The sequence below is a fragment of the Stigmatopora nigra genome, chromosome 22 (genome assembly GCF_051989575.1).
Source record: "Stigmatopora nigra isolate UIUO_SnigA chromosome 22, RoL_Snig_1.1, whole genome shotgun sequence".
Classification (NCBI taxonomy): Eukaryota; Metazoa; Chordata; class Actinopteri; order Syngnathiformes; family Syngnathidae; genus Stigmatopora; species Stigmatopora nigra.
In genome coordinates, this window is record NC_135529.1 from 7,364,721 (window position 1) to 7,382,878 (window position 18,158).

The 18,158-nt window shown below is 39.7% G+C and overlaps 1 protein-coding gene across 1 annotated transcript; it reads right to left on the bottom strand.

The window, feature by feature from the left end:
• Nucleotides 1-12,054: 12,054 nt before the first annotated feature.
• Nucleotides 12,055-16,350, bottom strand: LOC144215967 (LIM domain transcription factor LMO4.1-like). Its single transcript, XM_077745199.1, has 5 exons — nt 15,976-16,350; nt 14,910-15,141; nt 14,720-14,816; nt 14,188-14,346; nt 12,055-13,299 (listed from the first exon to the last, which is right to left on the bottom strand). The coding sequence occupies exons 2-5, from the start codon at nt 15,122-15,124 to the stop codon at nt 13,291-13,293; spliced, it is 480 nt and encodes a 159-aa protein (XP_077601325.1). The 5' UTR covers nt 15,125-15,141; nt 15,976-16,350; the 3' UTR covers nt 12,055-13,290.
• Between the last annotated feature and the right edge of the window lie 1,808 nt (nt 16,351-18,158).

Consider the following 18,158-nt stretch of genomic DNA (forward strand, 5'->3'; position numbering starts at 1 on the left):
GCGTAAATCAATTCAATTTACACATGTATATCAATACACCTGATATGTACATTTCTTAGTACTTCAAATCACTAAGCATTCTGCACGTTTGTCCGACTTGTGTAACATCCCATCTCACACTCATGGAGTAGTTTGTTGAAATGGAGGTGCATTTTTGCAACCATTGAGAAAAAAAGTGGACTCCAAGCTGCAAGGTGACAGGGAAAGGTTGAACAAGGCAGATGGATGAAAAGTGACCCCCTCCCCGGCCCTCCCCAGTAAGCCACAGTCAAACAATCGCGATCTCCATGCCTCTTTGTTCAAGCCTCCCATCAGCCTCTCTGTTGGCGGTGTGGTCAGAAAGAGGAGGAAATTGCTTTGAATTTGCGGGTAATTGAAAACACCTATACCCCCCGTTTCTTCTTGCTGTAAAAACCTCCATAACCCATTCTCCTCCCAATCACCCACCGTGTATGCCAATGCACTCCTAATGGCACCCCTTCCCCATCGTGTCCTCTATCTCCCACTGGTCTCAATTGATGCAAACAATTGCGCACCCATTTAGTGTCTAGTGGAGAGCTGACCCACTTGTGTGATTGTGCTCGCCGTCCGTCTCTGCTGTTCCACCTTCTCCCAATTGCAGGTATTGATGCCTCGCCATTGTTTCCCTCTGCCTAGGGGGTGGAGTGGTTTGTTGGAAAATTGGGGGACCCCCCTAGGTGTTTGACGGTGTTTATCGATTCATGCCAGGCTCTTATAAACCCGCTGCTTCAAGCTTTTGAGATATCGAGCAATATCTGCGGATACTGAGGGATTGAAGATGAGTGCAATTGTTATAGCAATGTTTAATGCAATGGCGGAGAAGAGAAAGGAAACATTTGTATTTTTTTTCCATCTTTCTCAAATGCTTTTATCAACAAAATATGTCAGATCCCAGAAACTAATATTTTTTATTGAAAGTTTTTATTTTGGGATATTACTGCTGCTTTTTAAAAAGCTATTTGGATCAAAATTTAATACTGAATGCAGCTAAACATTCTGTCGTCATCTTAAGAATTTAGCTCGTTCTACTGTATTGTAAATATGCTACATACAGGATAATTTTCAAAAGATTCATCAAAAATTCCCAGAAATAAATTCAATTTAATGCAAAACGGGGTTATATTGACAAAAATATTTTTTGGGGTGTATGTTGTTGGTGCGCAAAAGCATAAAATCTGCAATAAATGGAAAATCCAGGATTCATTCAGGGTCACCTTAACATAAAGACAGACACTATAAAATCATCATTTGCACACATATTTCTTCCTACTTCAATAATTGTAAATATCCAGGTTTGTATTTTTTGCATAGGGTTACCAAGCACAATTATACAGTGAATGTGTGAAGAGGCTTTGTTTTGTGATATTCACTGAGGTTAAAAAAAAGAGTATAAGTAATGACATAGTACATTTTTGGTGACAATCAATAGTCGTTTTCAAACATAAGAAGTTACAGGGTTTGCCGCTGCACCAGACACACTCACAGCTGTGGCACTTAAAGAAATCAGACATGCTCACTGGTCTTTGGAATGTGCAAGAGAAAACTTGAGAAAGGTGTGCTTAGCAGCAAACAAACTGAAAATGGAAAATAAGGAGTTACAGATAATGCCTGTTATAAAACTGAACGGGTATGAAATTACTTTCTCTAAGCACTTTGCCACCTGTCACTCTCACAGAGACGGTGGGGGGGATCTTCTCTTCCACTCCATCTTATTTGTTTTGAAACTATATATATATGAAAGAATTGACTGAAAGAGAAATTGTGTACCGTTGTGATTAAGATGACATCTAATTAGAGGCATTGTAAACTGGTCTCATTTAATTATGCCTTTGTGTGAAATAACATCTTATCGGAAGTCCAATTCCAAGAAATACTATTCTCCAATGTTGATGGAGAGGCTGGGCCCACTCCACGGTTGGGATATTTTATTTTGCGTGTGGATAATGTATTGAATTGTATTGTATTGTATTGGTATCGGTGTTGGAAAGCAAGCTGTGCAAACAAAATGCGCTGCGATTGAACTGAGGCTAAAAGGTGGTGCCAACAGGTCTGGACCCCACAGTGTGGAACCAATCAAATGTACCTCTATTTGAATAAAAACTGAACAAATGTTATGAGTTTGTGACCTTAGGAATAAACTTTCCAATATAGTAGAAAGTTTGGGGAATAAAATTGCCCCTAACTGCAAATGTGCATTAACATCCACTCTGCACTGTAATTGATTTTTATAATAGCTCAAATTTTCTGCCTCACATGAATACATAATAGATAAATAATAGTAAAACATAATAACTATAATACAATAGAGCTTAAGAGCATTTTGCTTTTTATTGCATGCATCCTAATTCCTTCACTTTATACATAGTGTAGAAAGAATGTTAGTGTTTTTGTGTCAAGCAAGACACCCTGAACTTTCCTTATTATCACTTGCACTCTTAATAAACCATGTCTTTGATTAACAAAGTGTCATGTCACGTGGCTGGAGTTAAGATGCAATAATTGGCCTCTATTTCCTGTGTGCATACCTTTACTAATGTAATGGCTGGAAAAACAGCTGGAACGCTTGTTCTAGGCTGCTAAAAATCCCCCTAAAAGTTGCCGGTTGTGCGGTAACATTGTCAACTCCTTAAGTCCCCGGGGGCCCAAAGTTTTTTTCTTTCTTTTGTTCTTTTTTTTTTTAATAAGCCCCTAATAAAGGAAGACTTTGGAACACATTGCAGTGGAGGTGTAGTTTAGGTTTCATGTTATGAGTTCCTCTATGGTGGTCTTCGGCTTGGGGAGCTTACTTATTAGGGAAGTGTTACCCTGCTACCTCCCTGAACAGCAAATTCAACCATATGGGCTCGTTTATAGCCTATTAGCACTGTGCTCTGAAAAGAACACTACTGATTCACCTGGCACTAGGTTGCCCACAGATTTTATCCGGCTCAAGAGAAAGTACTGCTAAATTGGAGGTTTGGGGGAAGGGCGTTTGAACTTAAAATTGTCTGTTATTTAACATTAAAAAAGAGATTGGAGTATACTTAAAAATGTTTGCCATGAAAATTTAGATTTGACATCGCACAAGGATAACAAAAAAAGTCAAAAACGTATTTTCCCTCAGCCGACTAGTTGTTATTGTTCTGGAAAAATGAGTGTGCCATTCCTAAAAGTGGAATTGAATCTCAAGAATGCTGCCTTTGCCTCCTTTCCTACCCTTCCCTCTTTTTGCCCTCGTCTAATCGTTCCTTCCATCACTTATTTGGCCTTTATGTGAATTTCTGTGATGGTCCACTTCACTAAACTCATAAACAATACACTCAGTCCCACCTCCACACCTTCGTATTTATGTCTGCTTACGGGCAGAGTGCCTGGCTTACCTACGAGTCATATTAGACCATTTGAGAGTAATTAGTTGAGGGGCTGCAGCACAGCAGGCTATTTTCCTCATCCATGCCAATCATAGGTAGAGAGCTATGATTGAAGTACATATGCTAAATAATAATACACTCCAGTTTTTCATCACCTCATTTTCCTGTTAGCAGTCCACTAATATATGTACAATAACTAACACAGCATTTAAAATGTGCCAGATCGGTGGAGCCAATGTGAGGAGTTCATATTAACACGCCATGTTTTGTTGTGACATGCAGAACATATCGTCATTCTCATGTGTTGTTAAAGTTTAGGAAAGATTTAGATGGAGGCTGATGGTATTCTTAAAGGAACAAACAGGTTACAGTTATACGGAGCACCCACCCAACTGCAACGCGACTTCTACAATTTGTATTTATACTCGCAGTTTGGTGGAACGGTATGTCCCACAGGTCATTCACCAATGATGGCATAGCCTCTTGAAGAAACTCTTACTTCTAATTGTGTTTACAGTCCTTATCAACACTACCAATCCCAACTAGAGCGGAAATACAGAGCGATTTTCCCATTACAGCGGGAGTAGAAAATGAAGGAGAGACAGGGAGGTGAGGGAGCTCTGTTTCTCCAGAGAGAAGGGCAGATGGCTTCATCCGCGAGTTCAAAAACACAGGCAGGAGGGATGGGTGAGGGGCACAGCACACTCGCAAATACTAGATGATATTGTCCTTCCACAGTCGACAATTGCTGCACTTTGACAAAAGGCGGTCTATTAGCTTTAACTGCCTTTCTGGAGGATTTCAATGCCACGCTTACACAGAGCAGTGCCATGGAAGATTTATTTAAATATTTGATCTACTCCAAACTTAAGATGACACTCGGAAAACATTCACTTATCCCAATTATCTATCCCAATGTGAGGGTTTACATTAGAGCAGAGGTATCCAAAATCCGTCCCAGTTATAATTAAAAAATCAGGAAACTGTTATTTTTGAGGCCCGCACAAGAAACTCCAATCCAATCTACATTTTTTTGCACTTTAATGGAACAATTGCTGCCATCCCTCCTCGTCAACAGCAGTCAATGACCCGTCAAATTCAAATACATTTTAAAACCCCTGCATTAAAGGGCCATTGCACTGAACCACCCTTCACTTTGGCACTTATTTTATAGTAGTACTAGACTTAAATGCCCCCCACCCCACTGTGTTGCTTTGACTAACTAAACTGTGGGCCCTACAGGCCATTTAATGCCTGAGCTTAGAACCACGAGAATGCTGTGTCTGTGTGGTTCAGTGCTCGACAAATGCCGCTCTGATTAAAATCTCACAGATCAGAACTCAACTTAAGCTTTACCGGCATCCCAGGCAGACAGGATCAATTTGTCTGCTGCCTCTCTTGAATAAAGAAATGATAAAAAACTCATACAGTCCCAAAGATCCTCCAAAACGTAACACAATAAGGATACAGCGAGGGTTTCATTCTGTGAGTGAGGTTGATTATCCAAAACTCTCCCGTTATCACTGCAGACATCTTTTAAGTGTCTGCCGTCTGGCTCCAGTTGGCTTATCGGTTCGCAATGGTTTACGCAATTACAGAAAATACAAGTGCTTAAATATATCCTTGTGCTTTCATGATTTCTCATGCAAATAATGCAGAAAAAATGAACAATTTGCAGCCCTAATTCAGATTCACTTACCTCATAATTAAACGCTGTTCGAGAAGCGAACGGTAGTTGTTTGTCCTCAGTTTATTCTACGAAACTACTGTTTGTAGTCAAAAAAATAATAAAACTATGATTGAATTTCACCTACTCCTTCCAGCACACACTCAACTTGTGGTGGCAGTTGACCAGCCAATCACCTTTACTAACCTCCAAGTGGAATGGACAATTCCAATTCAGAACAAGATATAGTCAAAGTCTTGTCACCCCTTGAACTACGAAGTTGAATAAAATGTAGTCTTCACACCACTTCCTCCCTCCATGTCCTTGCATTTGTTTTCCACCAACCCAACGACCACCTCAGTAACACATCATCGCTCGTCTTTTGTGTTTCCTACGCAGGTGCATGGGTGCTGATAAGAAGCACATGCCCCCACGTGATTCATTGAGGTGAGCCCGGAATGGGCGCCATCTGCCCTCAGCCCCGCACTGGCATTTCCAAAAGGCCCAAGTTTTTTCCGAGGAGGGCAGAGGCGCCAGTGCTTATCAAACTGGGAAACCACAACCAGACACCTGGCAAAGCCACAGGGACCCCCGCCCCAACTCCCCCATCATCTCTGCTAATATCGTCTCATGGCAGGGTGCAGGGTGAGTCAGGAAAACCACAAGCTGCCACTGTTTGAAAGAGGCCGAAGAACCCTCGCTTTCTGCGAAGGTGCACTGTGCACCTCTCACCCTCTGCAATGATATCTCTGTCTGAAATGCCAAACCACACTCTCTCGGTTGCTCTCACACTCGTGCACACACAAGTAGACGCACACACACAAACGCGTGCACACACAAACCATCTGGCATTTCAGCTAGACGTCGACCAATGAGCACATTCCCGCTCATGCACTTGTCTCATGAAGGCCGTCTATGTTTGAGTGGGTTTTGTTTGCGTGAAGAGCAGAGTGGCTTTTGAATGAATGAATTAATAACAAAAGGAGAATATGACATAACCATTGTCGTCAGTCTGACTTTAATTGTAAAATATGGTTTTCAAGGAAATATTTTCAAGTTCTTTCAGATGAAAATCCGGTATAATAACCGACATTTTCAAACTGACTGTTTATCTTCTAGGCTTCATGATGTAACAATACTAAAACATCACCAATCCACAGAAATTTACATCAGTCACTTACAAAGCCCATAATAAAAAAGCTCATCCATAGACTGCCCTCTTCTGAGTGCATTTTTATGCAATGTCCCTGACTCGGGATTAAAAAACATCATACTTTTTGAGGCAAAGCTGTACATGCATTTGGATAACGTCATCTTTGGTCATCAGTAGTGATGGGGTCTATATATTTGGTACTTCATATAATCAGACAGATAAAAACTGTTGTACACAAAAGAGGATAAGATATAGTTCACTGTATAAATGCTGGGCTTTTTCGCTAGAACGAATGGCTAAATATTACACAAAACAAAATATTTCAAAATTAATTTAAGTCCCAGTCATATGAATTATAACACACGTAAATGTTAATAGCTGTACTGTATGTTTATAGGGCACAACGAGCATGTACTTTATTGTCAAAGCCAAGTAATTCAGATTGATAAAGCGTGAACTGGACCAAAAATTGCACCTTTTACTGATCCCTACAGCTTGCTTACATCTACTTCCTGCCAGACCAAAATAGTCTGACATAAGGGGAATGATATATGATCCTAGTCATTCATCTAAATTGGACAAATGAGGCCCACACATCTGAGCTGTGAACGACGCTGTCCCGATAGCGCAAAATGAATGGGCCACAATGTAGACGGTTGGGATTGTGCATGAATTTAGATACACATTTGCATTTCCACCATGAATTTCCTCATGGTTTTGGTTCAAATGTGTAGCATTTTCATAATGTATGTCGATCTGCCTAATTTTGGTATGTGTGGGTGCGTGTGTGTGTGTGGGAGCGCGTGAAAGACGGGGGTAACGTGAGAGGTGGCGTTGGTGCATCTGCTCCTCATTAAAGGGCGCTAATGAACGCACGTGTGTTCCACCTGGTTTGATGGAGTGGGGGGTTGACGGGGCCCTGGCCTTTAGCAGCTTTCACCAAAATTGTCCCAAGACAAACAGGGCAGCTCCATCCCCAGACGCTCATCTGACAACATTTTGTCGGTTGCTCCTCTAATGATGGAGGTGATGCTTGCCAACAGCCCCCACTGAGCCAGATACAAGCTCTCATGGAAGCGAGAGGAGGACAACCAAAATGCATTGGCAACGCAATCATGGGTTCAATAGATGAAACGAAAGAACATGGCTTTGATTTTAAAGCGTTGTGCAAGGATTACGGCATATTTCCCCGCCTCTTTTGTGACATATGGATACTCCCATCTCATGCAAATAAGCCACTGGTTACCACATGCGCTTCTACTGGAAGTGAAAAAGTCTTGCCAATTTTGAGACTTTGACCTGGTGTTCACATAGCGAGTACTCTGACCCCTCGAGGAATTCAGAGCAGGGGTTGAAGTTAAGGGAGTGAGGGAGGGGGCAGCTGCACCCGGGTGCCGGCCTCTAGGGGGCCTGGTTTTTGGGGGTAAAGAGACCGTATAAAAGCATATGTAAAATGATGTTCAGAGCAATACTTGTGTTTTTCAGTGGGAAAATATCCTCACAATGAGTGACTAGTGTTAATTAGTTGGAAAACAGGCATAATTGCATAGATAAATAGGAGCTCTCCATTTGCTAGAATTATAGTAACTATCTCTCTCCCTTATTTTTTTTCATTTTAGCTATTTTGTACATCTGTAGGTAGTCAATACTATTCAAAGATCAAATATTACATGACTCAATGACCAATCTCTTTTGTTAGACTCTAAATGCGATTAAATTCCCTTTTTTAAAACCATAAATACACATTGAGTACTATAATAGTTGGTGGTTGTGAAGTTGGTGTTTCCATTTGTTTTCCAATGCGTCAAATGGCTTAAATTGCTATCATTGAACCCAAAGGAAGAAACAGATATGGACAAAATGATAAAAGCAACAGAATATAAATCATAATCCAATAAAAATAAAGGGCAAATAGTGTGACAATCAGAGGGATGATAGCAATCAATCAAGCATAAATTTCAGGGGAGTCACTGGAGGTGGCATATTGTTTCTTTTTTACACAGATCTGAGATCTGCCTTGTGGATCTTTTGTTTTGACACACATTTGGTGGATTTCATCAACATTTATTGACTTTATTACTGCAGTGACAGAATGGAAGTCATTCAGTTATTGTATTACAATGTTGGATGTTGTTCCACCAAAGCTGCCTGTGGTGAGAAGGCTTCCCTCGGGCTTCTTCTGAACCCTGCCAGATTTGACATTCATACAACTCCCAAGCATAGACATCATGTGGGCATGCAACCTTTTCAGTGTCCCCGTGTAGCCTGACCTCTTGAAGAGACACAAAATGATCGTTTTTTTTTAAATTTTTATACGAATTAGCCTCTTCAAAATCATTTGGATGGCACACAAATTGTCGTTTTCTTTGCATGCTGTGATAGTCTACAAAAAGATTAACCATACAAGCCAAGGCAGTTGTATATTGTGCAATTGCTGGATTTAAGTTCACATTGTTTAGCTTCTAATTCAATGTTGACAAGCCTAATTTCCAAAATTGCTTGAATTGTAAATTTTCAAAGTGATCCTTGAATTGAGTATATGTGAATATAGTATTAATTTAAAATTTTCTATACATTTTTTTACTCTTAACCTATACTTCTTTATTCTACTGACAAACTATTGTGGAGATAAGAAACGTTATTCAGCAAGATGGATATGTATTTAATAATAATATCATTTTTGCATATGCATATTAGCCAAAATAATTTTGCTGTTACCATCACTTCTGTGCATCTCTGCATCTCAGTGTTTTTGACAATGAATGCCAGTTATAATGACAGTTGAATACTTGTTCACTCCTGATTTACAGTTTATTCAGAACTTATAAGAGCTTCTAAATTTAATATGCGAACAAATTAAATTATCACCTGTCAATCTAAAACTGTTTTAATAAACAAAAGGGGAGGCCACATCTGCTTCCACAAAGCGCTAAAGAAAGTTTGGCTGATGACAACATAAGAATTAAGTTTTAGAGAATTATCGCTGCAAAGACAAACACACGGATTAATTTGAACAAACCTGATTGGATTTGTACAGGCACAGTTGTGCTATTATCTCCCCGCAATCCCCAAAACTCTCAATGGATGACCTAAGCTCAACCTTTGCCCGTATGACCAGCATCGTCTGCTCGCAGTAAGGTGAGCTTGTTATTGGGAGTGGTGGGGGGTTGTATTCTAGGCAGTGTTAAGTGAAGCAGGAACCCTCAATGTTGCTAATTTATTTACAGATTTAATTAGATGGATAGAGCCCTCACAGATATAAGAAAGAGAGGAGATGTTGCCAGCGTTACAGCACTTTAATTATGGTAGCAGGCTCCTGATCCCTGCGCTCCACTGTCTAGGGAGCCAGTTAATTAAAATCCTCATTATTTTACTTTTAATTAGTTCCCCCCTCTTTTGTTTCCTTTCACCATATGGCCGTGTTCCGTGGTCAAATTAACGTAATTGAGCTAATTAAGCCGATCACTTTAATTATTCAAAGCGTTCCGATTGGCCGGGAGAACTTCCCTCGCTCTCCCATTACTGACATTCCTGCAAGACGCCGGGAGTTGTAGACTCTTTGTCATTACCCGCTTCTACTCCCATGCGGAAGCGGTGAGTTATGGCTCCAGCATGCTTGGCTTCCTCCATGTTCTAGCAAAGTCTCATGTTTCAACGGCGTACATTGCTGCAAAGGACAGCTCGGCCACTTCAAAGTCAGCTCTCTCACAAAATGTCTGCTCGTTTAACACTCCGACGTTATGACAAATTAGGTCCTGTTGATTGTTGTGGTGGAGCAGGATCTGAGTGGTAGAAGTCCTCTGGTGTTGCATACTTACTGTAGCTCTGCCAACCCAGGTGGCTTTGGCGAGGACATTGAAACAGAGTAGACTTTGCATTTCAGGCTTTAGAAAAAGAAGAAAGAAAAAAAATCATGAGAACCAGATGGCAGTTTTACTACAAACATACTTTTGTTGAGCCTCGACTGTGGACGTGATTTGTCACTCAGAAATGAGATTCACTGCTAACTGCACATAAATATTGGAACAGTTGGTAGCTTATCTCACCAGGTTTTCTTTATTACTAGTTGTATGAAGGGTTAGGGTTAAGGTTACATCTGGTAAAATATAGATGTTGGATCATTCAAATGGTAGGACACAAATTTCATATCACACTATAAGGCAAGGTATACACTTTTATACCATATGAGAGCAAAGACAAACTACACATTATAAGATGAATACATCTTTAGTACCAAATGATCCTCTGGCAACCTGTTGAAAAGGGGTTGATTTTTTAAAATTTATTTTTTCATCCAAAGATTTGGAATAAGCATGGGTTGATCGGAGAAAAACAGAAAAACCAAGAAAGGGAAGCACATTAAAAAAAAGGAATGGAAAAAACAGTTTTAAGAAATTACCAAGAGAAAGAAATTGATAGTGAAAAACAAGTCAGCTGCAATTATTTTTATTAAGCACATTGTCAAAGTAAAATACAAAAATTAATGAAGATTTTTCTTTTAACTGAAAGACTATTTCATAATATGCTACATGTCTTGTGGAAATCCAATTACATTTTGGTAAGATAGAAATAGATTTTTTTAACAATCACACATCTCCTAACCTAGTTGAATAATGCATCTCAAAATACAAATTTAAGGAATTGTAAGAATTTGGTATCATCAAGTCACAAATCCAAACTCTCTCTCTCTACCAATTGGTGGCCGACATCAGGGAGCTCAAATCGAGAGCGGCACGTGACCGATTCTTAATGCCTGTCCCCAAAGAACGACTTCCCAATTGATAGGGAATCATTTAAATGACATCTTGGCTTGGTGTCACAAGAATATCTGTGTGAGAGGACGACTTTTCATCATGTAAAAATATCCCAGGCATCATCTTGTGCCTTTACACAGTGTGCGGCAGTGGAGCTCAGGCAATTACTCTCATCTCCATGTGTTAATATGATTAATTAGCAGGAATAAACACTTTCCTATGACATAGGCTACATGGTGAGCCACACACCTGCAGAAGCTCTGATAAAAGACAACGCCTCGTGGCGTAGAGTCTTTTCTTGAGACCTGCTAATTGGCATCTGAAAACGTTCTGGCTAATTAGAAAGAAGCAGATGAGGCTTGATTAGTTCGAATGCAAAGTGTAACTTGTGGTGCAATGGGAGTGGAGAATGTGCCGAGGTTTTCGTTCTTTGCCATCACGATACCGAGATAATTGTAATTGTGATCATTTGCATACGTTAATGAATTTGCGTGACGCCCCTTGATCAGACGTGGAATAAATAATTGATGCCGCATCAGCACCTACCGTGACAAGTGGGACATTTTGGGAGAACTAAGCGCATTAAGGTGCAAGTTTGATGGCTGCCCTGCTCCCAGGCAAGGTGCAAAAGTAGAGCAGATGCTATCTTCTGCTAGTTGTTAAGATTATTCCCAACCCTCGCATGGAGTGCCACTTCGAATTTTTACATTAGCCTTCTCAAGAAGGGATCCAGACTTCAAGTTTGAGACATAACCTAATACTAAAAGTACTATGTATTTAACAGCATCTCCCAAAGAGCCAGATGCAGCGTGATAATCAGTAAATATGAAATACATATTTAAGTAAATATCTCAAATTCCTCAATCTAGAAGCTATCACACCTCTTTAATTAGACGGCTTTCATATTAGGCTTTATTAGCGGCAGGCAGCCAGCCAAGGAGCGGGCGAGCCACAGGATATGCCCCAAGTTCAGCCTCCCAAGAGCTCCGCCAGCACAGATACAGGGCTCATGTTTAATTGCTTCTGTAAATGGTCAAAGCTCAAGCCCCCTAATTCCATTCCCCGGGGTAATCAGCCATGTGTTAACCATACAGGGCTAACAAGAGTGAGAGAGAGAGGGAAAGAGTGCTTCAGAAGCTACCAGGAAGTACAGTGCAACATTTGTACTGTTTGGGGGCTCTCATAGTGACGCTAACTCATACAGAAAAATCAGTTTAATTGGATTTTTTTTTCTTCAATAAATTCATCATTTGCTTAAACACATTGACAAATACGGTACATTTCATTATGGAAATTACAGGCATTGACAGTGACAGATTTCTGTTTTTAATAATGTTTAACTCATTTTCTGCCGAACATTTTTGAGCATTTTTACTTATTTTTTATTCAATTAAATGAATAGATTTATTCATAACCCCCAACTGAACACTGTGTTCTATGACTAGGCATACAGTGGACTCCCACATATCACAATTTAGGACCCACAAACCTCTCAATATGTCACTCGAGTTAGTCACATTACGCATTGCCGCATTACATGACCGATTGTGCATCAGCAAAGTGGTATTTGAACTTCATATTTACTGTGTAGTTGGAGTAGAACCTACTTCACCATCAACCCAAATTATGAAAAGTATGATTTGTCAGTACTTTAAATGTTTGGCATTTTACTGACAAGTATATTTTACAATGACAGGAATAGGATAAAAAAAATGCATGAATTATAAATTCAGTTTTGGGAAGAATGAATAGATTTTACAACTGAAACATAGATGTTACTTCAAAGCCCATCTATAATTTCATGATTGAACCCCTGGAGTACAAGGTTTCACATGGACACAAAAGAGAGAAACATCTGAGGTCATTCAAAACGTTGACACTTAAGGAAAATATTGTCACTTGTCACAAGACATCGACAGTCGTTTTACAGCAGTCCATCAAACTCAATCACGCATCTTTTCAATCCTCCCATTGATGACGATTGTAGTTTTTAGGCTTTCTCAGAGGCCAGAAGAGTTTCTGTGAGTGTCATCAAGTAAGCATCTTCCACTTTCATACTAAACACCCTTATGGAGGAGAAATATGATGACATTTCTTAGGATCTTAAAAGACCCTTAGAAAATAGGACTTTTCATTTGTGGCAGTGTTCTGAGGGTCTTGAAGATTGCTTTTCCCCCCCCAGGCATTCCAAATACCTGGTAGCATCAGTGCTCAATACTACATAAATGTGATTTTTAGATGAAGGGTCATGTATTCTCTGCAAGTAAACTGCCCGTCGAGGGAGGCAAGTACGATGGTGACCGGAACTCAGAATGGCAACAGTAGCAAGAGAAAAGACTGAAAGCTTCAGCACACCTATAATGACAGGAAAAGAGACGTATAATTACCTTGAGCTCAATTATACTGTAATTACAAAAGTGCTCATCACACAAAGTGTTAGTTAGTGAGGACAATGTGGCCTTCATTACATTTACATTCAAGGATATCTCCTAAATGAGCTCAGTGAAATTAGAACTTTGAAATAACATAGTATAGGAAACCATTAGTAATTGCCTGATAAATGTGGGACTTTAAATAATTTAAATAAAATATTCTACTTTATAATGTTGACTTGTACGAGTATTATTGAATTCTGGGAATGTTGTGGGACCACATTCCAAATATATATAATTCTATGTACAAAGGTGGTTATGAGATCACCTTCATATTGCAAATAAATAATTAATTTTAACCCCATCACTTGTTTTCAGTTCCAATTATTTCACTGTCAAGAATTAAGATATTTTGATTGGAAAAAGGTGTGTTTGAGGTGTGTTGGAATGCAAACAAAATACTACTCATATATATTTCTCATTTTAGTTATGTCACTATAAGACTTCAGCACACATTGTAAATGCATCTTGTTTTTATGTTTAATCTATAACATCTCATTGTAGACTATTTGGCATTCTAGTGACTATTTATTTCTCATTTGAAGAAGGCAAAATAAAATTTCAATTTAAAAAAAAAAATCTCATTGGTGTGGTACACAGTCCAATCCATCTCTGGCGCAATCAAAATAACCATAAGCCTCCAGGAATAAATATCTCCTCTGCAGACTTGTGGCCAAGACAGAAATGAGTTGGACCAGCAGTTTTTCACCATCAGAGAATTAGCCTTGAAATAACTAAAGGTTTATGGCATGCATGTATTTAATATATTTTGATATTGACCATTAAAAAACCCAAACACGCAACGATTTACCTTCTGATCGGTCAGCACAGAGTTACTTTGAAGCTGTGGCAGGTGGCTGCTGAGCAGGGCGGCACCAGGTCTGTCATGCTCACAAAAGATAGCACCATTCAGATAATGGAAGCGATCTCCAGGCATGAGTCTATTCCTGCACGTGGCGCAGCTAAAACACTAGAAAAATTTAAAAAAATCAGGTCAATAAATAAATCATCAATATCAATATCACCCCGATATAAGCGATTGAATGGTGAACACATAAAAACGATGACCCGGAAGGCAACACTATGTAAATAGTATATACTTTAAATCAAATTTCAGTGTAAAGTGCATCACACCACGTTTTACAGCGCATATTACTAAAAGTGAGTATACTAATCTTTACAAGGCAGAGTTTTTGATTCAGCTTTAGGTTTTATAGAATTGGGCAAAAGATTACTCAAGTCTAAATTTGAGTATTGCGGAGAGAAGCAATGTCCCCAGATGTTCCTGTCAAACACGCAGCAGGAGGAGGAGGAGTACACTGAAGTGGGAGCTGGGGACTTACTTTGAGGTGGTAAACATTTCCCTGTGCCCTCATCACCATCTCATTGGCTGGGATTGACTGACCACAGGCGCTACATGCCCCGCTGTGCCCAAACAGCCTGCAAATTCAAAAAGAAATAATGAAATCCAGCCTCCATATGCTGAAATGGAACCACTTCCTCTTCCGTCTTGCTCGCCACACACGATCTCACCTAATGTAATCACTGCGACACAAAATCATGCCTCCTTTGCTGTAGCAGGTGGTACCAATGTCGCCCAGCTGGGCTTGGCAGCAGGAGCACTTGAGGCAGCGAGTGTGCCAGTAGCGCTCCATGGAGAAGAGCAGGAAACGGTCAGCGATCTTCCCCCCACATCCTGCACATGACCTCAGGGCCGGAGTTACGCCTGACGCTTGGCTGTTCACCATACTGATGTGGTTCCTTGCTGGACACAATACACGTAGGAACAATAAGTAGGAAAAGTGGAAATTGCTCACTACTGGAATAACACACCCTTTATGGCGGAATGTATTGTTTTGAATCATGACGTATGTACATGTACATTAGAGGTGCAATGATAATTGATAACTCAAATTAATCGACAGCTATTTTGCAAATTGAGTAATCGTTTGAAGAAGATTGAAATTGTCCAATTCCTCCAAAAATTCAATCTCCCATCAAGATAACTCAAATTTATGTTGTCCTTTGGTAAAGCAAACAGATTTTATCTTTTTTTCTTTCTTTTACAGATTCACTGATTAATCTGATCACACAATAACACATTTATGTTACTTTATATACACTATATATGCAGATATACAGGTACAGTATACTTATTTAGATATACTGAGGACATAGGTGGGTACTACAGATAAAAAATGCATAATTTCAAATCCATGAGGGATAAATGATGAACAGTTTAGCAACTTTTAATAAAACTTGACCATTCTGCCTAAGAAATGTGGTATCACTTATGATTTTTTTAGGTGGTGCTTTCAGGGAAAAAAAGGCAATCATTTTAAGCAGTGACAATCTGCTCACTGGTGAATTTTTTGAAGTTAGAAGGAAAGCAGAAAAGTCGCCAAATGGGATTTTTGGAAGTGTGCCAGCTTTCAAACGGAAAGTATTCATGTCAAAGCCTTTCTTTGTGAATCTGTTCTTAATTACGTATAAAACATATGGTCTCAGGGTGAACAAAGCGCTTCTAATGGAAACGCACAAGTTTCATGAAAGCATCGCTTGCGGAAAGGAAAGCAAAGAAAGGAAACAGGCGTCTTACCTTATCGAACCAAACGTTTCCCTCCTACGTTCAAGTCTAAACGAAGGAAATACTTCTCGCCAGAAAATGGATACGTTTACGCCTGCGAAACTGGACTTGATCGTGAGCATATTTGCAGATCCATAGCTTTATAGAGGTGCACGTCAAAAAGAAGAGTAAAATCCCAGGCCAGAATGGCGCGCGGACTGCAAATAGTTTGAGGAAAGTCTCCCACTTGGAGCTCTGATCATTAAAAAAAAATGGTGTGGAGGGGGGTGGACTACTACTGGAAGTCTCGAGGAGGAGACAAGTCGCTTTTTTCTTTATTTCCCACTCGCTCATCCAGCTGTCCTCCTGATTACACGCCTTCCACTGTTTCTGACGCTTATGACAGCGACGTTATTCATCAAATTGCGCAAGAGTCTATTTAAATTGCCGAGCGACGTAAAACAGGAGGCGACCAATAGGTGAGCAGTGGGCGTGGTCATAAGTCACATTGATTTATGAATTTCAACTCACTGATTATACAGGTTGATTTTTACACTTAGAATAAAGTGTAACCTAATAAAGACAGAGTATTGAGAATATATGAATATATACCCTGCAACCATTGTGAAGTGGTTCCGAAAATGAATAAATGAATGGATGTTTTGATACTTTCCCGAACGTTCAGCTCAGTTTTAGTTCCAAATGTAGCCGCTAGAGGGCAGTGCAAACACGTGCTTTGTTTGTGGCGCTGTCCATTCAACAGCAGTAACGCACTCATGCAGTATTGTACTCCTTCCTGTGTGACAAATCATTCTCCTGGTAATATCCACACATATAATACTTTATTTAACTTTGCAACTCATGCTTTTCCGTTTAGATTGACGCATTGTTACTTTCATACTGACTAATATATTCTAATATTGTCCTATGTTGCATTTTAGGTACCTCATTTAAGTCTTGTCTAAAGTCAGCTGGGATAGCTCCAATCCACCCACAAACCAAATGAGGATGATGAAGTCATGTATGTTCATTTTACTATATATACACACAAAAGTCTTCTGTTATAATGAGTGTTGCTGTTTTTTAATGCTACATTTATAATTAGGAAAATGCATTGTGTATAACCCTATTAGATAGCCATTGCAAGTGTTATGTTAAGAGTTGCCATTTTAATTTTAAGGGAACAAAAAAACGGTGATGAGGTACATGATCTCAGAGAAGCTGGTGTGGCAGCAAGACTACTTCTAACATCCTGAGAGGAGCTGTGTATACCTGACATATTTCCTCTTCCACTGTCAATGCCTTGCTGAAAGTCACAGTTCTCTGTGAGGCTGAACAACACCTGCAACTTCCAGTCTGCGATCCCCGCCAATACAAACTGTCTACAGAGCATCACAATGTAGTGGATTTCCAAATCCATCAGATCCATCAGACTCTGAGGTGAGGAGAGGTTATTTAGGGTCAGACCGCTTATCTTTCTTCATGACTGCAAGCACATGACATGACCGTCTTTGAGTTCTGACAACTGGAAATATTGTTTTTTTTTTAATCCAGAGAATGAAACATTTCTATTTAATGTACATTGCAAAGCAATTAGTATCTTAGTTTATGAGTATGTTGTCACAAAACTGCCTGAATATTTTTTGTCTCAGGGTGCTTGAAGTACCAGCAAGTGTTGGACAAACAAGTGAAAGGTCAGTTGTTGCCTGTGGACACCAGTTTTTGCGTACAAAAACTCAAATGACACGTTAAGTTGTTTGAATTGACACCAAACAAATAGTGCACAGACATTGCAATATGGTTAGGTATATTAGGCCACTGCAAACTGGGAATGACGTACACAAACGCACAATCCGTTTCCATGGTGCAATGGTTGCATTATGCTTTTTCATTTCTTTCATTTGATGGTGACCAGGGTTCTAAAATCTACTCATTTAAAGTCACTGGGAAGCTGGACTCATAAAAATTGGGGTCAAGCAGAAATTTAGAACATTTTCAAGGATTGGTGAAATGTGTTAAAGGTATTGAAGGTTTGTCATTAATTATACATTAGTATTCTCTATGGCCAGTTGTTAACATTTCGAGAGTCAAAATGCAATCGTTGGTAGAGGTGAACTTTCACGATTGCTTGAATGAAAGTCATCAAGTTAGAGAGTTCGTCCATTATCACAGCAGACGAGAGAAGGCGGGGATGAGGAATTTCGTGTTCCGACGTA

Bases quoted from the DNA above. Each gene is read 5' to 3' on its own strand.
- LOC144215967 (XM_077745199.1), bottom strand. From the start codon at position 15,124: ATGGTGAACAGCCAAGCGTCAGGCGTAACTCCGGCCCTGAGGTCATGT. The intron at 14,817-14,909 runs GTGAGATCGTGT...TTGAATTTGCAG, and splicing joins TGTCGCAGTGATTACATTAG to GCTGTTTGGGCACAGCGGGG. The intron at 14,347-14,719 runs GTAAGTCCCCAG...AAATTTTTCTAG, and splicing joins GAAATGTTTACCACCTCAAA to TGTTTTAGCTGCGCCACGTG.